Here is a 23,493-nt window from a genome sequence, read left to right as displayed (position 1 = left end):
ATCTAGCAGAATGCCAAGTAATATTGTGTTTTTAACTGGTTATTTCTGTATTGGTACTGTTATAGATGCAAGGGTAGCTGAATTGGACCCAAAACCCAAAGAGTCCACGTTCTATACGACTGATCGAGAATCTATAACAGGGCCAGTACAGCATCAGTTAGTTCATAACTCTTCCATTATAACATTTTGATTCTTTGACTTTGATTCAAAATTATCAGAAAATTACCGAAAACAAGATACATTTGTATTTTCGAAGTCCTGATAGATTTTTTATCAACATCTCTGTCACCTTTGGAGGATGTGTTTTTCAGCAATCAATCGGCATTCCAATGGGAACTAGCTGTGCTTCCTTCTTGCCGACTTGTTCCTTTATCCAAATTAATCAGATTTTATACAGGAACATCTTGGAAAGAAAACAAGAATTGTGTAGTATCCTTCAAGTTTACTATTCGCTATACAGATGATGACCTCAAGTTAAAATTTGGTCACTTTGTTGAACGAATCTATCCAATTAAACTTAAAATAAAGAATACAATAGATACATTTTAGTCTGCCTCATATCTTAAGTTAAGTCAAGGAATTTACATAGAGTCAGTTGAAAACAGAACTAAACGGCAAAGGGATGATTACATTTACCAAATTGTGAACTTTCCATTTCTATGTATCAACATGGCAAATGCGCCTGCATACGGAGTATAAATTTCCCATTTAGTATAAGCTTGTTCTTCCTATATTGATTTCCACAATAGAGGGTTGCTGCTTACAAAGAATCTATCAAATATAGAGTTTCAAGTGGCGAAGTTGAAGTCATACCGTCGTAAGTTTTACGGACGCCAACACCAGTTGGCAAACCTTTGTGGCATATCCGTTTCAAAAATGATAACGAATACGTTTCTAAATTCTTAAATACCATCCCGTATCACTTTTCTCGAATGTGACCTAACAATTTACACTTATTACCGGGTTTGTAAAAACAGGAGAACCTGAAATCACGCCCCATTTTTGAAAGGGTATGTGTTCATCAGTTTTTAGTTTTCTATGTTGTGTTGTGCGCACAAATGTTTATCTATTATTCTTTATTTTAGCCATGGCGTTGTCTGATTACTATTCTACAGATGAGTTTGCCACTGCATAATCACAATAGTTTGAATGTAAAAAAAAAACACCGCCCATACCGAAAGTGCTCCTATACTATTATCATTGTCATATAATTAAGAAACTTGATTATTTTTTATAATTAAGACTAATGTATATTTCTCTGTATTGATTTATAACCATGATAATAGACAAATCAGCATGTTTTGGATTAAAAAAAATCTATACATGGATAAATAACGGAAATGAAATACACACAAACTGTTATCTCAGTATTTCCCTTTGCATACATCTTCAACTATTTCTTTCTTCGTGTTCCTGAGTCTTGAATTATTGGAACATGTTTTACATGGAGCAAGTCTTCACCATCAAGCCATACTATTAGTAGTTAGCAGAAATAAGGACATAAGTATAAGGACAAAAGTTTCCCCTTCCAAAAGATCGCAACAAGACCTTATCCAATCCTGTTGAAATGATTATCATAGGTACATATAGTGTGACTTTTCTTTTTTGTTGTTTATCGAATTTAGCATCTCCTTTCTGACAGGATTTTATAGCACATTTATACTAGCCGCACATTTCAACGGTTCCCAATTTGGCCAATGCTTCATTGTCGAAAAATTGCAAAGACAATATATATATACCAAGTTACCATTTTGGTTATAACATAATGAAATAGCTGATCAATTGTTCATTTATCTGTTCATAAAAGAACCCTCAAGATATCATAATGTTTTATAATATATATATATATTTCATCCGATGAATAACTTCATTAATCAAATTTTGACATGAAAGTTCGTGATTCAAAACTGTCTTATTTTTACCATTTTAATGTAACTCTGAATTTTTATTATAGCAGGTGTAGTATTTTTTGGTATGGTGATGGTGGCATTGCTTTTGATTGTACGGACAAGGTATGTGAAATAAATGCGTAAGACTTGTTGCAATGTGTTCATGTGCAATATAACGGACACTTGTATGTTCATGACAATGAACAATGTTGACCTTTAAAAAAACTTGCAATGCTCTATTCAAAATTTAATTTCAAATAAAATGTTGATAAATTGTAGTACATTTGATTTTTATATCACATCTCCGTGAGCAGAATATTTATATATTCGTATCTGTTTTAACAAAATATAGAACTAACTTTATTTTAAAGATATTCAGGTTTTTACGGGAAATTCTTTAAAGAAGAACACATATGTTGCTTTCCCCCTGAGTGGATTAAATCTCCTAATTTGCTGAATATTTCATATACAAATTAATGCGATTGATCAATATTTATATCGAAATATTCTATCCATTTAGTCTATGTAGTAAGGTTTATTGGTTCCAAAATCCATAAAAGCGCTTTGAACGCGTGCAATTTATAAATTATTGGTTTTCGTTGGTTTTGCGTTCATGAGTTGAAAGCTGGTGGTTTTTTTTTTAATCCAAAATAAATAACCGAAAATTCACAAGTTTGTCGATATAAAAAGCATAGTTATCTAGCTGATCTGACATCGTTTATTTAAAAACAAATCATTATAAAGTGAAACGAAACTATTAAGGTCGTTTGAAAAATTGCATAAGCTGCTCGTACATATGAACTTTTCGATGTATATGTTTTAAAGCGTTTTAGAAAGCATCCTTAATTTATTCCAGCGATGTTGTTGCTTTTCAGTGTTAAATTGAGATAGTTGTCTTTTCTGTCAATTTGGGATTTTTATCTATTTTCAGAACAAAATGCATATTTTGTCAACTTCTTTGTTATAAATGAAAGTACACAACCAAGTAATTTGAAAAGAAAAAACATTGATATGGCATTTATATGTTTCTGGTCAAATCATTTCTTGTACCACTCACCTGTTTTCTCAATAACTTGGCAAATGAAACTGACTTGTTTGGATATAAAATTTCATTACTCAAAAACTACGTATTGCACATACACAATTTTTGCACCGAGTAAGTTTCTGATCACGATATATTTTTTTTAATTAATTGATATTCTCCACTTGTTTAACATGTTTTGGAAATGATACAAGAACGAGATTTCAACGATACTCATACGTCAGAAAAACTCCTAAAGCATTTCTCATTTAATAATCAACTTATATTTTTTTTATTACAAAGGAGGAAGAAAGCTCGTTCAGAAGTTAATGTTGGTCGACAACCTAATACTAAAAATGAAAAAAGGTCATATGAAAAACCATGGGATGAGTTGAAGGTCCTTAATATAGGCATTTCTAACAGCAAAATTTATGATATAACAAAGAATCAAACCAGCCCTGAATGCCAAATTTATGATGTAGCGAAAGATCACTATCACCACCTTGATTTTGATATAAGAAGTAAGCAGTGTAAATTTGTGGAAGCGGAATATGATGTGTCTATGCAAACAGTGACATTGTCGATGCCAGAAATACATAATTCATTGTCAAACAATTCAATGCCGAATTTCGTGTTCCAACGTGAGGAAAGAAGGCGTTCATCATCAGATTTTTCTCAATGTCCTCTGTCATATAAGGAGGCTGCAAATGAAAATGTAGCATATTGTGATACTGCAATAGTTCAAACCAAATTATTGTATGATCTGCCAAATCAATCTGAAGGGTAATCAAACAACTAAACAGCTCCAAGAAGACTGAATTTTGTCTCAACAGTTACAAAAATCATGGTCAAAATATGTATATAATTTATAATCAATCACATACTTTTATAAAAGCATGACACATAATAGTACATGGATATATTATGTTCATGTTTTAAAGTAAAGTATTTTAACAGTGATCATATTATTTACATTTTTATTTTTTTTCCAACTGCACATACAACTTGTTCAACAGACAATAACACGTCTTTACACATTGCTGGCTTAGCAATTAGCTTCCTTATGCTTTCCATATAGTTATTTTCATCCGGGTAGACTTTCCTTTACCATGAATTCTACAGTTCTCTCTCTTGTTTACATTTATATCAACTAAACAAATAACACATGGTATTTTACAAACGTCATAGTTTTACTTCATATGTTTCAACAACAATTCAGTGACACATGTTATGTAACATATGTATATTTCTCATAAGATAATTGACTGATTACCATTTTCTGACGAGTTTCGTTCTATTTGAAAAAAAATTGTAAAATGCTTCCTCTGTTTTTCTGCTTATTCGCCAAATTGTAGCGAAATATATATTTATATATATTCTATATGATATATTTGGTACCGCTTTTTACTGATTGTGAACATGATCAGGAAGGAAAGGGTTGAGCTTTACTAATTTTCGAATTTTCTCTCATTCTGTAACGTTAATGTATCAATACAATTGTATGATTATGTAAAGGATGTGGCCTACGATGGTTCAAGGTTATTAACTATGATTCTTTGTCTTATTCGTTAACTTTTGCTAACAACAACATTAAAACAAAACAACAATTTGTCAACTTGCGAACAAAATTTAAACACACCTGGATCGTAATTAAAACCCATGCGTCTTACTAAACCTTTTCTTTATATATGTAACTATTTAGGTCATATGTTTGGTAAATCTGATTTACATTGTTATGTTAATGTTTTTATCTATGATTGACTTTGTTTTAATGATTATTAAATTTATTTTAACTCTAGGTGTTCTTAAAAAATAAACATGTATATTTGACATGTTTGACCTAAAGTAATTTGAATGGAAATTGTTTCTATTTTGATGTTGTTTTATTTATTTTTTAATTTTTTTTTAATGAATCTTAATCATGATAATTGATCATTTGTATTTAACAGGTTTTATGATCGGCTAAATAGTTCGACAACAAAGTAATAAAAAAAGAAAGCATGTATTTTGAAGAAAATAGCGTCGAAGTACCATCGCGAACTATGTTTAACTTAACCATTTGTTTAGGATATCAAGGATATACACCTCTGAGGAGCCAAACATTTCTAGAATTAAACTTTTTTTCTTAACTTGATTTTTGGGGTTATAAGACTGTAACAAAATAATTTGTGAAGAAAAAAAAAAACATGATGGTGCACTTCTTTTTTTTGCTACGCCCTTTGAAAGTGCCCAAATTGATGATTTTCCCATTTTTCATCGATTTAAACTATTTTTGCGATATTATCGGGGAAAAAATCAAAATTCCACAATTAAACTTGTTTTCATACTTTCTATAAAGATGAAGTGGAACAATCTGAATAAATTTTACTTCAAAAAAATATAGGTAAGTATTAATACAAGAAAGTTTTATCATATTTTGACGCTGTTTTGTGTAAAATTTACCATGCTGTCAACTTTCTATTTTTGTGATTTATCTCAGTTTTAAGAACAAAATGCATATTATTTCAATTTTTTTGTTATAAATGATTAAAATAATACATATCTAAGCAATTTGAAAAGACCAAAATGATATGGGATATACATGATTCTTGTAAAATAAGTTTTGTATCCCTCACCCTTTTTATCAAAATTTTGGCTAAAAATACTGACCTGATTGGTAGTATAATTTGAAAACTGGATTACTCAAAAACCGTTCATTGTAAATGCACATTTTTTTCACAGAGTTATGTTTGATTATGATATTTTTAAAATTCATTGATATTTTCCACTTGTGTTACATGTTTTGGAAATAATTCAAGAACGAGATTTCAACGAGACTTAACGAGACTGAAAAGTCAGAAGAATACATCCTTTAGGTGGTACCCAACACCTTGACTAAAATTAATTTGGATCGTTTATTTTTTATAAAAACGTTTAACTGATTTTACAGTGTTATCTCCCTGTAGTGTTAGGTACCACCTTAACAACCGCTGGAAAATGCATTTGTTTTGTTCATTGAAAATCTTAGGAAAACAGAAAAATGTTTGCATTCCAATTCTATAGGTCACAAATTGTATTATGTGTTTCGCTGTTCGCAATTAAAGAACGAACGCAAATTATTTCTTCAAACTAAATTTTGAAATAGTTCAAATATAATGTCAATTTGCTCACTGATTATTACTGAAAAGCAATCAGTTTTAAGAAAACTGTGTTTATTTATTAATTGTATTAATACAAAAGCTAGTCCCTCAATGTGAATGCAAAACGTAAAAACACAAAAATACTGAACGCCGAGGAAAATTCAAAAAGGAAAGTCCCTAATCAAATGGCAATCATCGTACTGGTTTCTGTCTATTGAGTTAAATCTAGTGTAATACATGTTACTTAACATGTATGCCATTATAATTATGTACTTCATTTTAGAATATTGTACTGCATTTGTTTACTTCGATTGTTGAATTTACATTTATATTGTACAAACATGTTGTATGTCTCGCTCGTGTCTCTGTAAACTTGTATTTAGATTTTTAGAGAATAAAGTATCTATATATCTAATAAACTGAATGACTTTGTGGCATGATTAATGAGCAATTTGTTCAAGAAAATTGGTACCACTTATTTTATTACTACAACTATTCGATATTTTTCTTGTAGAACTATTTGTCAAGGACAGTTATTACCAGCCTAGTCGTACTAGTGGCTTGTATTTTGGTACTGGCATGATTAATGCGCAATTTGTGCAGGAAAATTGGTACCACTTATTTTATTATTACAACTATTCGATATTCCTGTTGTAGAACTGTTTGTCAAGGACAGTTATTACCAGCCTAGTCATGCTAGTGGCTAGTATTTTGGTACTGGCATGATTAAACGTTTTTCCTGTTGCGATTGATATTTACTGTAACAGTTATAAAATTTTAGAAATCAGTTTCAATTACGTAAAATATCTTCCTCATGCAGAGGTCTGATTCCTTGTACGCTTTTGGCTAAACTTAAAGTCTTTTCGACTGATCAGCTCTTCAACGTCTGTATAAGGTTTTGGATATAAATATATTGTTGCCTGGAGCATCGTTGAAATAAATCAATTGTCCAGATTTGCATTTGGTGCAGTTTTATTGTTACTATTTATATTATTCAGATTAATATTTAACGACTTAGGAATACAAATGAATAGTAGTACAGGGGCTCATGTAATGTTCAAATATGTGGGAGAGATGTGTTTTGAGATTTGAAATGTTGAAGTTTATGAGTGTTGGAAATGTTTTTGTAAGAGTTTTATTAAAAGTTTTGACTCCTGGTGATACAACTTACGGAACCGTAATTAAACGTCTTGTATATTGTATGTTTGTGTTTCTAAAACTTAAAAAAATATTAACACATATTATAGTTTGTGTTCATAAACTATCCATAATTTTAAAACTAAGGCATGTACTTCTATTATATAAAAAGAAGATGTGGTATGATTGACAATGAGACAACTATCCACAAAAGACCAAAATGACACAGACATTAACAACTATAGGTCACCGTACGGCTTCAGCAACGAGCAAAGCCCATACCGCATAGTCAGCTATAAAAGGCAAACGAGAAAACGAACATAAGAACGAACTATAAAAAATCAGTTGAAAAAGGCTTAACACATCAGATGGACAAAAATACAAGTGGACGTAGAACGGTACTTATACATGTAAATATATATATATTTTTCTGTTAAGGGGGCCCGCGGGTCTAAATCAAATTTTTTTATTTAATATAAGAATTCGCTATATTTTTCTATAAATGAACTTTATCTTATACCTAATAGAAAAATGAAATAAAAAAACGGAGTCACCGTTAATTTACGCTCACAATCTGTCTTCGATAGAAGCATACATTTTTGTTTAATGTCCTTTTTTTCTGTAGAGCTAATAGGAGAAATAGCGGTAATATCGAAATAAAAAAAAACTAAATTACAGAAATCGCGTAAATTTTACAATTATTTAGTTTATGTACAGCTTATTCGAAAACAGCAATAAAAAATATAGGTCACCGAAGAGTGAAAAAAGATATTTCAATTTTAATGTAAAAAAAATGTGATTTTTGCACCAAAGGGAGATAATTTGGAGCTTAAAAATGATATCTACATTTTAAAAGTCACCAGGGGCCAACACCAACTGTTTTTTTGGAATGATTTTTGTACCATATGGTAAAGTAACAACTACTTAAGGTAATTTAAAAAAAATTGTAATGAAAAATAAATATTTATTTTTTTTTTGAAAATCTGATACCCGCGAGCCTCCTTAATTTAAGATGTATACAGATTATATTGTTTTGACAGTAGTCCGAGAAGATTAAGTCAAAAGAAAAAAAATCATTCGTCCTTGTTGCATATTCGACTCTATTTAAAGTAAAATTTCACCGACAAAATGTGTCGGAGTTCAATTCATCTAAGGATAACATTGATTATAATAGTAATTACAAAAGTAGTTAAGTCGTCGAAAAGCCTTTGGATTTAACATTTATATGAAACTTTGTTTGTCCTTATTTCAATGAATATTGTCTACTACGTACGTATTTCATCGTTTCTTAATAAAACAGTTGAGAATCAAATGCTGTCTAAGCGTCCAAATGGCCATTTTATATAGTTTGAGTGTCCTGCGCTATTTTTGTTACAAGTAGCAATCTCAAGTGTTGTCTTATGATCTCACACAATAGTAGCATATATATTCTCTAAATCATTCATATAACTTTGTGTCGAAAAATCAGATAAGATAGAACGTTAATGGTTGCACCTCTGTTAATGTACGCAACGCAATTTCCCGTAGGGACTCTTTCTACTGCTTATTTGGGCTACTTTGACAATGAAGTTTTGTAAATAGTTATATTTTGAAATGGAAAGTAAATATGCACACAGAGGGCTAAGCTTCTTATTTCTGTGTTTATTAACCCCAAACTTCTAAACGTTTAAACTCATTCTTATATTCAGCTCTATCCTACTCTCCCCTTTACTAAGGGCCATTCTCGCAATTTGCTTTAACTGCTATCCATGGATTTTAATACGTCTTGAAATATTCCCAAGGTTTGTCTCTATGAGAAGCAACATAGAGATAATATCCTGGAGCCAGAACGAAAACAAAACAAATACATATACATGTATGAATATATTATATCTTTCCAAAAGAGGTGTGGTACATTTTATTTTAAAAAGCTGTATTTACTAATTGCAACCTAAATATATTGTTAGCAAAAATGTATACATAAATTATATTTTAGTCCAAAAAATTGCTTTGTGAAAAAGTAGAATAGTTGATTGATCGTTTATTGCTTAACCTATATTGGTACATACTTCATGTATGTTCAGAATGAAAACAATTTACCATATAAACCAATAAGCAGGTCTTGTTGACTAGACCGTCCTTGATAATGGTCGGGAACATTCGGGCTGCCATAGGAAAATGAGGGCAAGCTAGGTCGGGACAGACAGAAATTTTGTTCTCGTTGCAGTCTACCTACGAACTCCTTAAAAGGTGGTAACAAAGGTTCTTAACGTGCCAAGATCGCTGGTCACATTCTGAACGAGGCGTAAGATTAAACGTTCCCATTATGATCGGTGGTAGCTGCGAACTTGTACATCTCTCCTGTCCAGAGAGACACTCCACTTTGGCGTTGATTTTACTGACAGTTGGTAGAATACCTTTAACAACCTTTTTTATATTTTTTGAAATCTTGGGTCTGAAAGTTGGAAATAACGTTTTGTATACACAATTTATAAAGATGACTGCATCTTGAATACTGTAAAATTTCCGAATAAATTAATTTCCGTGACTTTCACGATTATACAAATAACGCAAATATAGATGGCAACAAATATGTAAAAAAGTTTTCCTAACACCACAACATCATCTGCATTACACCTAAACTCTCTCAAGCTGGAGGTGATTAAAGATGTTCACCTCGGACGAGTTGAAGAATTCTATAAATAAACTTATTTTTTAGGTTTATATAACTGTGAAAACAAATAAGTGAGAAAAAAAATCATATGGAGGTGCAATTCTATTTTTTGTTTTTGTTTGATACAGCTATTTAAAGTCTCCATTTTATATCGCACTTTACAGGTACCCCTCTCTTCATCCCTTTTATTTTTTTTTTATTTGGTGAAAAGATACTAAACAAATATATAAAAAAATATTTTCATATAACGAAAGACACGTTTAAAACTCTTGACTTGCCTTGTTGGGTCCAAAAGCATTAAAAAAAAATTTAAATCAAACTTTTATCAAAATTCTCCAAAAACTAATATTTGAAAACTGTACACGGATTGAAATTGTTTTATTTTACGTTGTATGTAAAAAATGAAAAACATCTTCAGAAATACAGCATATAATAAATATGTCATATATGCATATAATAAAAGACACATTTAAAACTCTTGACTTGCCTTATTCGGGCTGTTATAAAACAGTGTTACGACCATCCTCAACATTTTTGTTTTTTTAATAACGACCATCATGCTCGAATTTTTGAATGACTGTTTAACGAACGTTTGAATGTTTTAATGCATCAAATTTGGTTTCAATATCACCGAACTGCCGAATAGTATGTATGAGACAAGCGGTTTGCCTCAAATGAACCTTTTACTGCACGAAAATCGGAAAAGAAAAACTTATCCCTAGAGATGTCTCCCATCTAATGTTGGTCGTACCACCAGTGTGTAGGGCATCGTGTTGTCTTCAAACAAACAAAAACAAGTTTAAGTTATTTTAGAAAAATACATGTATTCCGCTAGGAAATTGAGTACTGTTCTAAGTCTTGCATTTTGTTTAGCAATGTATACATTCAATATAAACGTTAATACTTGTGAATACATAAAATAATAATCCTTGTTTCGGAGGATGACCTAATCAGCCAAATGCAACCTGTATTTGGGTATTGAATAGTTAACAAAGCTATTGACTACAGTCAAGCATTATAAGCTTAGTCATCGGTAGCACATGCCCTCTGCATCCATTTATTGGCGATTGCAAATCTGATTTAAGAGTTTTAACAATGCTTGTGTAGATTTGAATTAGATACTTGAATTAAGTATTATTTTTTTTCTAATCGTACGGAAAACATCGATTGAATATTTTGTTAGAGGTAGTACCTTTTCAATTTATATTATTGTAGGCCATGACATTACAGTTACATCCCACAGAATGACTTGGCTAGAGAGTTTTAGTTACTGTAGTCTAGCTTCTGAGGATAGTATAGCCTATTTAGCTGACGGAGAATATAGAGGTTGGGCTGGTGGGTTTTATTCAAACTCACAGTGGATGGTTCATAAAGGTACTAATACCAGCAATCGGGTAATTGGGTATCAAAGTTAATATCATTGTTCTTTATATAAACCTGATAATATCATTGAACAGCAGTAGTTCTGAGACAGTTCAACAGCTGATTTAACAACATTGTCTATTTCATGTTCACGTATAAAACATAAGAAATGATTATTTCTGTTTCTCAATGAACGATACATTTAGTTCTGGTTTAGAATAAAACTATCTGCTTTAAGGAAGGGTAATTGTGTAACGTGAGAAGATTTAGATTAAAGTATACAACGATTTAGATCTTTGGTATATAATAAAATAAAAAAGTAGCAGTTCTAGTTTGAGATTCGTTTATATTGAGCAATATTTGCATACAGAATTCTTTTCATATACTTGCAGTCGTTTTTTTTTCTTTTCATTTTTCACAAATTTAGTGGGCGTATTAGTTGTTTTCTAAAATCATATCATAATCCGGAGTAACACAACGACAATGTGTTTCCATGTAGCTGCTTATTTTTTTTTAGGAGAAGTGATACCTGAACAAATCAAAAATAGCATCGTGATGCTTCAGATGTTGATCTAGCTCGACAATTGTTAAATATTGTCGAATATTTCTGTCTTTCTATGTCTTATGCATTTTTATTCTCCCTTTAAAATCCTCCATTCTCTTGCTTGCGTCTTTGATAATAACGCAACGTTATGCACGCATGACAGGGGGTATAACAATGTGAAATGTTTTTTTAAAAAGAAATAAACCACGTTCAGGTTATAACAGTGTAATTTACAAGAAAAATACTGTCAATTTCTTGGTAGAAAGTCCTTTATATTTCAATACTTATTCACGTTTTGTAAAAAGCCAATCTATGATACGGAATTGACAACTACTGTATAACAGGATTACTTTATTTGTTTTATTATTTCACATGATTAAAAAATGAAAAAAATAAACAGAATTGCATCACTTTGAAATCGTGGAATTGACAGTTTGACATGAACATTTTAATTTCTCAAATATTTTGTACGAGCTGTTCTCTAACTGTTGAATACGGATGATAAAATGTAACCGTATTTATTTCTATCATTATTCGAATGGAATTTTAATGGGCAAATGCCAGTTTTTCTCTCCGCAACAATGATTTTACAAAGATATGTGTGCACATGATTGACCAGAATTAATCACAATCAATCATCCCAAAAGTGTATAAAACGTTTGCTGGACTAACAGATGATACTTTCATATTTATGTTTTGCAACCAAAATATGCCCCTTTTATAAATTTCGACTTCGTCAGCTGACATCCCTAGCTACGACCAAAAGGATAACATAACTCATAGTAAAACATATTGAAGGTTGATATCTAGTTACTGAATAAGATACTTCTACAAATTATGTAAAACTGTAGAGAAGTATCATTCAAGAAATACACATTGCAAATTATCGACTGAGGACAAATGGCAGATTTTCTTTGTGCCTGCAGGGATTCCATTATTGACTTAAATTCAAATGACAATTAACAGCAATAAAACAAAAAAATAAAAGGGTTATTACTGTTATATAGGAAATATTTAGATATTAAGAAAACCAATACCAAAGAAAAGTATCAGGAAAACTTTACAAATTAGGAAACTTATCATGAACATTACTAACAAATTACAAGGGTTATCTTCGGAAAGTGAAAAAAAAAGAATTACATTGTCACATACGAACTATGGAAATACAAACGAAATTGAAATGTATCCGTCTAATATGTTATTTGTAATATGTCCGTTTACCGGCATACGACTTTACGTTATAATTACATGTGACATACGAGTTTAGTTAATAAATAATAAATATAGCAAGTGCCTTTCTTCTTCAGTAATTCCATTCTCAATTTGATGAAAAACTTGATAACTTTATGGTAAACATTGTATTGTCTTGTATAAAATGTACATGAGTCGAGAAGTAGAAGCTTTGGTGACTGGCTTTCCTTTACGGAATCATCACTATTATACCACATGTACATACATCATTATATAAAAAAAAAACATTTTACAAAAGTAACAGTGCGTGTGAATTTAATTGTTCATTTTTGAATATACAATGTTTGTATTCTGTCATTTGAAGGATGTCATAGCAATTCTGGATCAACGAATAGTAATGGTGTCTATGATATTCAAAAGTTAACACCAACACTTTGTTCAGAGAAATGTGAAATGAATGAATATTTTGCACTGAAAGTAAGTAACGTGTTTCCTCATGTTTTAGTTAAAGTTATTACTATCTTCCAAAACGTGACATTGGAAATTTTAAATTAATGTAGCAATTATTGACGGCTTCCTTATTCCTGTTCATATTGTTGTCGTCCCGTTGATAGCTTTCACTATTAAATGTATATTGTTTTGAAGCCTTTCGATTTAATTTGGAATTTCAACCATGTCAACTATTTCTCTTTTTTCTTTAGTGTATCTCCTTCACATTACACATACGATATTTATGTTATAATATCGAAGATTTTCTTTCGTTAACTCACACATGTCAACGTTGTACCATTGTGATACATGACCGGCTGCAAAATTCACCTTTTCATTCAGCTTGCACTAATAAAAACGAAATAACCACACTGTGGTGCCTTATGTTATTTATGTAGTTGAGCTTATTCTGAGCAAAGGTAACTTATTATACTTGTATTGCAGTTCAACTGGTGTCTTTGTCTACATTCTCCTTCCAATTTGAATGAAGTCGATTCATCAAAGTGCACGTACAAATGTGCAGGTTCAAACAATAATGTATGTGGAGAAAGATCTCATTTTACGGTATACCGGCACATTCTTGGTACGTGATTTGTTTATACTTGCCTACTACTGGTCCGAGACCACAATTATTTCGTAGTGCATTTCTTTTAGAACATAAATGAAAATTAAAAAAATCCCACCTGCGCTTTCTCAATGAAATTTCTACGGTGTGTTGTACTACTTTTTGGACAAATTATATCACAATTATAGAAAACTTCATCGGCTCTAACTCAAAATATGGACAATTTTATGTTTAGGGCGTCTTGAAATCTTTTGACAGCTTCCGAAGTGCTCGTTTTTAACCTTTTTCAACTGGACCAAATCCCTACTTTCCTTTAAAATTCTGGACCCAAATTATTTTACATTGTGATTTCACCCCCCGCCCCTACTTGCCATTTGAGGCATGAAACATGGAGAAATAAACTTGAAGGGGATGTAAAAAATATATTGGCAAGTAACCCACTGTAAACACTAGGGACTATATTTGTGGACAACGAACATCAAGGGACGACAATTGTGGTGTCGGACCTACTGCAGTATACAAACAGATTTTCTTTATTTTTCGCCAATGATTAACAACTCTTACCTTTATATATATATATACATATATATATATATATATATATTCATGGAAACACAAAAATCAGGAAAGAAGATAATGAAATATTATTTATATTGTTCTAACGTTTTTATCCTTCACGGGACTTATCAAAATACGTAACTCAGTAATGTTACCACAGTGTAGTATTTTTTTTACGCATTAAGCTTTGCTTTAAATGTCTTAATAAAGCGCTTCTCCAGAACTTTTCTATATTCCCCATCATCGCGACGACATTTGTAGAACGGCAACATTTTTAATTTTCCATTGGCAAATATGCATGTCTAAGTGTTCACTTAGTGAATTCGCCGTAAGTGTGGGTGGCTGCTTTGTTGTTTGGTGACTCGTTCTCTTGCACTTAGTTTCCGAGTTTGTTCGATGTGAAAATCTTTACAGGTTGGGCATGTTGTACAATAAAAAAATTCTGACTTTTCAAGTCAGGTGTGCAGGTACATGAACTAATTGTAAACATATGTCCACTTTTAAATGTTTTTGATTAACACGTTTTAAGATAGTTATAGTTATCTTTACTGCAAATTACACATCCTGGATCTCTACTTGGTTTCACAGAAACATTTGCAATTGAATTGCTCTTTATGGATCCGTTTTAGTGCTATTATACACATTCGTGATGCCAGGATCATGCGTATTGACAAACGAACTTATGATTTTTTTTCTGTTTTTTGTTTCGGTATAAAAAGTTGAGCTATACTGCGTTCTTTAGCTTTTTGAGCTTTTTAATATATATATGTGTGTGTGCGTGTGCGTATTTGTATGTGTGTGTGTATTTATTCAAAATTATACTTGTCCCGAGTTTTGTTAAAGCGGTTGTCAATATGGAAAGCAAAATACAATACTCAAAGTGCTATCAAACCCAAATTTATGTGTAGATAAAGTTCAACTAGAAGTATTTTGGTATATCGATTTTGCAATGAATAGATGAGTGTTATAGATGTTTATCCATTCAAAAGACAGTAAACAGTTCAACTTATGTTGATTCATATTCATTGAAATTCATTTGATTCATAGGTAAATTCAAACCCAAGCTTGATGTCGATCAAAGATTTGCATGCTCTGTTATTGTGCCTCGAAATGGTACGTTTTTACTGAAAGCTGTAGACTGCTCGTTAGAATACTGGACAGCATGCATAATATATAGAGGTAAATCTTCTCAAGAAAAGAAAGGTTCACAATTTCCCTTCTTGATTCAATAGTATGACGTTATATGATAATTACTCTTAGAAGCAATCAGTATAAATATACTCGATCTACAACTAGTTTTTATATATATTTAATTTATCGTTTTACAAAACTTGATGTATACTGATTATTAATTATTACATTGTGCTGTTTTAACATGACATTATTTCACATTCTCATAAAATGAAGATATTCTGCACTTGACGTCGGAAAACTGTCAGTTATGGGAAATACTGTACACTGGTTTCGTATAATATATTAGCCTCAAAACACAAGATGAACCTTTAAAGTACTCATGTGTTCATCAAATGATCAATGTTGCATTAACATATGTTATATGCTACCCGAAAAAGTCCAAGACTAACACTCAATGCCATTCGTTCATTCGACTATGTATCTTCAAACAACTGTTTTCCAGATGAGAACGTTAGTTTACCAAGCTTGGTTTGACATTGTTTGAATAGAAATATTATTGATATTAATTAAATACTAGTACACTAGAAAGGAAAAGATGTTTAGTAGTATGACTTGGAAAAGTAGCTCTTAAAACATTTAGACATTTTGCTGCCAGTTGATAACTTATCATTTTCCTGACCGGAATGAAATAATTATAGTTGAAATATATTTCTCATTTTTTAGTATTCCCAATACCTGACAGGTTATTTAGACTCTGTCATATGTGTTGAAGCCTTCACACAATTACATTTTGTGATGATAACTCGCATATATATTTGACAATTATTTCCTCTTAATAGTGGTAGTGTCCTCTTTTCATCGTTTTAGCTTCTTTATCATTTTGATAGTAAATTTGAAACTTCTGATGGCACTGTTCCGTCGTTATCAGCTCTGCTTTGCAAAGAGTAATATAGTTTTGTTACGCAATTGACGGAACGAATATAAAGGTTAATATATAGGTAAAGGAAAGTACGATACATTGATAGTGTACCGATAAAAGTAATGTATCGTCAGTTATAAGCGTTCCTTAAGACATAGTAGGAGTTACATTTAATGTTGATGATTTTAACTTTTCCTGGTGTCGAAAACGAACCATTAATCGTGCATCAGATATATATCATCGATTATTAAGTAGTTACTTTTAAAAAGTTGCTAATTAATATATATAATAAGACAATAACAATCAAAACCAAGGAGTAAATTCTTTCACCTGACTCAAACTGGTCTATATCGAGATGGAATTAAAGCATCTTCATTGTGTTGCAAGTAGCTCCAAATTTATTTCGAGCTATTTCTGCATATAAATGAGTAGATTATAATAGATTTGTTTAACATGTTTAATGTATAAAAACATAAGTTTACTAAATTATTACAACAGTCCGGTCGAGTTAATGGTCACCAATATCGTAATCGTCGGCCTCATTTAATTCACATACGCTACGAGGTCTTTATACTTATATATATATATTTTTTTAATATCTTTGATCAGTCTATTTTTTTCTTTTAGTAACTAGACAACTCAGATTTAGAGAAACTTATCAGTCAGCAATTAGTAGATGTTCCTCGTTAAATGGGTCAATACTAAGCACCAAATACAATCTTGATAAATTGCAGGATGGAAGAGAATACTGGTCAAATATCTTTAGATCCAGATTTCTGAAATGGACAACTAAGGCAACATTCAATGAAATATGTTGTAGGTTTATATGTAAATCAAGTTGCAAATTCAGAAATTATTGCGATGTTTTTATTATTGCGAAAAATGTGACAGGGTTATATTCGCAATAATTTAAACTCGCATTTTGAAATTTTTTATCTGATCTAAATATGATTTTTGTCAACATCGCAAAAATTAGAATCGCGTTAAAGTCTAAAATGACAAAATGGCAATAATAAATGCACGCAATAATTTTTGAATTTACAGTAGTTGCATTTATTCGTACCACGGTAGCCTTTGGTTCTGTTGATGTGAACGATAATAGAACTCATTACTCATGCAAGTAAACTTTACAATACTCACTCCAAAACGGTTCTCAGTCAAATGTTTACTTTATCATTGAGGAGCTCATACGTTTAGCACATGACTGGTTAGTGGTGTCCAAATTCAATGTATTATGTGCATGACTGATTCAGTCGCTAATGTTGTGAAGGACGATATAAGGTGTAAAATTTGGTGGCCCTTATCTTGGACGACTTTGTACTGTTTCGTCATGAGAAAGTTGTTCCTTCTTTTTCATGTTTTTTTTTACATTACAGATTTTGTCATTTTGTGTATTTTGTACTATTTTCAATACTCGGCGCTATGATTTTCAAATTAATGTTCTCTTGTTATGCTAAGCCTGTTTTTTTTATTCATTCAAGTAAGTTTAATTTGTTCGGTAGGACTATATACAACAGGTCACCACAATAACCTTGACAATTGATTTATTATTCAAATGAATTTCTGTTAATTATTACCTACATGTTCATACATGTGCAACTTACAAAATATGTTCTCAATATTTGTGGGTAGCTAAAATAATTGAACATGTTGATTGACGCTTCTATATACAAACATACACTTAAAATGAAAGAAAACTGTAAATAATGTCTGGAGGAAAGGAGTATACTTTTCATTTTATTTTAAATCAAACTTATTGTAAAGTCAAAGCATGGATACTGCGCGAATAATATCCTTATATGAAACATGTCAATGTTTGTGGTAAAAATCAGTTGTGAAAGGTACCAGGATTATAATTTGATACGCCAGCAGCGTGTTTCGTCTACACAAGAATCATCAGTGACGCTCAGATCAAAATAGTTAAAAAGCCAAACAAGTACCAAGTTGAAAAGCATTGAGGATCCAAAATTCCAAAAAAGTGGTTTAAACATATGATACCAAGTTAAATCCACACGACACAGATTCGATCTATGATCCATGGGGCAAAAGCACATGAGAGAAAATAACCATAGCAGTCAAAGGAAGATGTGGACAGAATATCAATCCTAACAATAAACACATCCTAAATACTAGCTATAGGAATACAATTTGAAAGCAAGATATGTGTTGTGTCTATGAAATACTCATTAATGACTTCGAATCAAAGCTTGAAAAAATGTCATATTGAGTACGAAAAGGATGAGCCTTAAGTACGCAAAATTTCTAACAGTTTTAACAAATAGAGGTTATGTATTTATAATACTCGGAACGAACACCCATACCTTTTTAATCATATCTATACAGTTTTGTAAACAGTTAATCCATTAGTTTCACCATATTAATGATACATTTGTAATCAATGATGAAAAGTAAAATCTCAAAAATACTGAACTCAGTGAAAAAGTAAAACGTAAAGTCCTTATTAATAAATATATAATTTATTAGCCTCCGATTTGAGAGTATATAACAAAGCAAAGACAATTAAATTGATCATATACAAACAACACGAGTTATTATTTATACAGAGACATTTAATAAAGACGGGATCACGACGAATATTGCAATTATTTACATAATATGTTCTTTACGGTGTGAAGATAATTCGTGTACTACTACATTGTAGTAGCAGTTGCGGTTCGGTAAAAATTTAAGAAGTGAAGTAGTGCTACTCTCCTCGCCGCATGCGGTACACAGAACGAGTGGATGTCTTTGAAAACAAAAAAATCGGGATCCACTGCCATACGATGATGCCACTTTACTACTTCAACCTGATAAATTGACGACTTGACTATCGATTTCCAAGTTGCAGAAATTAGAACTTGTCCATCATTGAAAAACAACTGATCTATATTAATAATAATTTACAGACTTTTACATGAAAGCTATATAAATCCAAATCCTTGTAGTCTCTATGTTCAATAGCTATATATATAGTACACATGTGCATAGAATAACAAGTCATCAGAAACGTCCTTGCTTACATAATGGATATTGAAGTATTCAAAAATTGTTGGCATTACAAACGCAGTGACTCTTTTAAAACTCTGAAAGATAAGACGAGAAATGAAACAAAGAAGATTTTTGATACCTTTCATTTACCTTCCTCCTTTGATTATGCATCAACATCATCTTTAAATATACTAGGAAAATGACAGAGCTAATGTAAAATATTAATATATTTACAATCTTTTCTTAAAAAACTATAAAATTTCATAAATTGTAATTCACTTTCTCAGCAATGCACATGCAGCAAATGGATCAACTCGGTCAATTTTTCGGCAAATTTAATGTTAAAAACGAATGATAATCATATTATACACAAAGTTGAGACATATACGATTTTCAAAGATGACATTCCCAAAATTGTTAAACTTATTTCAATGTTTAAGAGTTGTTTTGTTTAGGTATATCAATTTGTCATCCAAATCAAACTTCGATTTACTTTTTACTTGAAAGAGATAATCTATTTGTTTTATTATTTTTTCAGCTGAAGTAAATGGATTGTTAAATTTGGATTGTTTATATTTGCAAGTGAAATACAGACACGTTAATTATATTCCAATACCTTGTGAACTCAAGTACACGGCCATCTGCAAACCCAAACAACAACCAGGAAATCAAGCCGTCATAAGGAAGTGTCAAACAGGTAAACACATAATTTTGCATATTACTAAAAATTTTTCATAACACGAATATTAGAAAAATAACATTAAAAGAAAGAACATGTGTAACAATATAGCGAAAGATACCAAAGAGTAATACATTCCTAACAGTAAACAACAAACAGACAAATGCATGACAAAAAACAAATTCCACAAGGCTATATTAACTTAAAATGGTGAATTAAAGCGACAGAAGATTAGAGATTTCGAAGAGACAAATCAATGTAACAAACAAGAACCGCTCCTGATGAGTCGACAATGTAAGGGTTTCCTTAATATAACATATTAATGAATCTGTGGAAATCAATTAAAATTATGAATTTGATGAAAATGAATGTTAAATATAAACTATATCTATTTCGGTTTTTTTTTTGGTTGTTGCATTGATCTTGTATTACTTGTTGCCTGTTCGATGTCTATAAGGGCATATCCAGTCGAGAACAATAACAACAAACTTTAACAATAAATCAAATAAATAAGATTATTTATAAAGGCTGCGTAAGACAACCATTAAATCACATTGTATTATAAATTAAAACATATTGGAAACTTGATCTTGGAATAGACATTTGATTGGACATTTCTTAGCGTGTATTTACTTAATTGCACCATAAACTATAACAGTACAGACACAAGTTTAATATTGACGGGTAGAATAAATGCACATAGAAACACATTAATATGTCGATCGAAAGTTTTGCAAAAAGTGCATCAATCTTGTCAACAAGAAGATATACAGCTCTTATTATCTTATCATAAGGCTTCATATGAGTTAAAGCAAATAATTTTGCAACATTTGTTTTCAAATGACTATTTACTCAAACGGCAAAAAATGTGTTTGATACGATTATGTTAAAGTGTAGCGTGAACAGTAAAATTTCAAAATTGTCAATAATAACAACTCACTTCTTAATTTTATCATTCCTCAATGTATGATTTATAATTCACTTAAACATGTGAAAATATATCTTGTGTATTTTGTAATACTCAGAAATGTCTACTACAGCAAGTAAAAAGGAGGAAATATCAACAAGAGAAAGATCTACATCCAGTATAAAAGAGAAAATATCAGCGGAAGAAAGCAAAATGACGTCAATGACGATTTTAAACTCGGTTCATGAAAGCACAGACGTAACAGTATTTTCATCATCGACCACGACAAACAAGTCATCAATATTTGTAGCATCATCAACGCCGATTATGTTCACAAATAACATTTCAACCAATATAAGTGATACTAAATTTGTCAAAAGATCTTCGACAAAGGAACTTCATTTCAGCGTCACTACTACATTTAGTGAGTACTTTAATAAATCTATCTGTTTATCATTGGTATATCAATGTCAAATTTCTAAATGCACATGTATTTGAATTTTATTCAACTAGTATTTTACGGGAAAGTGTGAAAAAACGTCGTGTTCTTCGACAAGGCACTGACAAAAACTAATGTATTGCGCATCGAAATTCTATTACTCCAATTTTTTTTTTTAATTTTGCCTAAAAATATCGTTTATCTTTGGACTTGTTGTCCTTAATAATATAGACAAAGAACATTTCTGAATCCAGCTCGCCTTTCAAATAACAACTAAAAAATCTATAGCGAGAAATGTGCACTTTTACAATGCTTTGGTATGTTATCAAACTAGTTTTACCTCCGATAATATGGTTCTCTTTTGTGTTGGTCCTTTGACCTCTTCATGTTTTATAATTATCTGTCAACATTTCTGTGACTTACCTATTTGTACAATTTTAACAAATTTATATGGCACGTTGTCATGTTATTTTGAGCTTGACTATCGGTGAGATTACATGGAGATCTAAGTCCCAATGGTCGTCTCCGGTTTCTTTTATAATTTTTGTGTGTTTTGTTCATGGTGGCTTTGATCTTTGAAGTATCGGCTTGAAGAGGGATACTAATTTTTGTTTTATAATCGTTTGGTTTTATGTTTGTTTTATTTTAGGCATAGCTGTACCAGTTTTTCTTGCAGTATTTGTTTTAGTGTGTCTCCTAGTATCACTGTAAGTATTGTCCTCTTTTTATGTATGGTCAATCCAATTGTCCATATTTCTATTATACTGTAAAATATAATTCACTTTACAACACTATAATTGGATACTAGAAGGTCAATTGATATGTATATCGGTGAACTTTATTTGCTCATTTTTTACATTGTGTTGTTAAGATGTTTTAAGTACAACATGATTTACATTTACCTGTGTTGTTTTCCTCTATGTGCTGGTCGCTAGCATTCACATAACATAAAAACAATCAGCACTTTTTTCGGTCTACCACACGCTATTTTCTGTTGGCTAATGTTTCACTTCCATGAAAATAGAATGAACAATATTCAAACATGACACAAAATAGATCAATTACCCAGAATGGATTTCACACAAGGAATATTTTCAGAATCTGTCAATCTTTACTCAAATTCACAGAATGAAGGGTTTATGAATGTTCTTTGAGGTTATAAAACATTATGACGTGCGTTTTTTTTTTTATATGTTGATAATTTATAAAATAGGTTTAAAACTACAACATTTGAATTCTTTTGTCAAATATGAGGAATTATCGCTATCACAGTACAATGGACATGTTTAACCAAATCTAATATGTATTGGCAGTGTATGTGTACAACTATGTTGTGTCTCTCAGATAAACATGCTGTATGTCGGTTAATTGTGTCAATGCAAAATGTTTTCAAAGCTTTCGAAATTTGTAACAACAATGAAAAGCGGGGAAGAATGTTTGTTTAGATGAATGTTTTTTTTTAGAATATCTTTCTATATATTCAAATTCCAGTTTAATCTAACAACGTTCAAATGTTGACATCGGGAGTAAAAGAAATTTTTAACAATGTATTCTACTTCTTCCCATGTGGTATCAATGTACAACATTTGCTTATTGTTGAGTGAATCTTGCTTAGTTGTTCCAGTCATCCAATAAATCTTCAAACGTAATTTCTTTTTTATCTTAGGATTGGCATACTGCGTCGTCATTGGAGAGCAACACAAGACCGGAACCAATATGAGCTGACTCCAACGACGGAACCTAGAATATATGCACAACCAGAAATACACCATTACGAGGTTGTTGATGACATCCCTTCATGATTTAACATTAAATAGGCGTCGGTACACTAACTGATAAAGACTCGTTATTTAGTTATTTTTTTGTATCGTATTAAAAGCCAATTTCATCGAGTAAAAA

The 23,493-nt window shown here is 31.1% G+C and overlaps 1 protein-coding gene across 1 annotated transcript in view; it reads left to right on the top strand.

Moving 5' to 3' along the window:
- LOC143046553 (uncharacterized) overlaps positions 1–21,871 on the top strand; it is a 32,274-nt gene extending 10,403 nt beyond the window's left edge. Inside the window, exons 3-5 of the mRNA XM_076219712.1 lie at positions 20,108–20,266; positions 21,274–21,579; positions 21,849–21,871. Of these exons, the coding sequence (XP_076075827.1) occupies positions 20,108–20,266; positions 21,274–21,579; positions 21,849–21,871 (488 nt within the window). The remainder of the gene's footprint in view (positions 1–20,107; positions 20,267–21,273; positions 21,580–21,848) is intronic.
- The last annotated feature ends 1,622 nt before the right edge of the window (positions 21,872–23,493 follow it).

The sequence above is a fragment of the Mytilus galloprovincialis genome, chromosome 9 (assembly GCF_965363235.1).
Source record: "Mytilus galloprovincialis chromosome 9, xbMytGall1.hap1.1, whole genome shotgun sequence".
In the NCBI taxonomy this organism is placed as follows: domain Eukaryota; kingdom Metazoa; phylum Mollusca; class Bivalvia; order Mytilida; family Mytilidae; genus Mytilus; species Mytilus galloprovincialis.
Note: the sequence above shows the minus strand (reverse complement) of the source record. Positions and strands in the feature narration are given on the sequence as shown.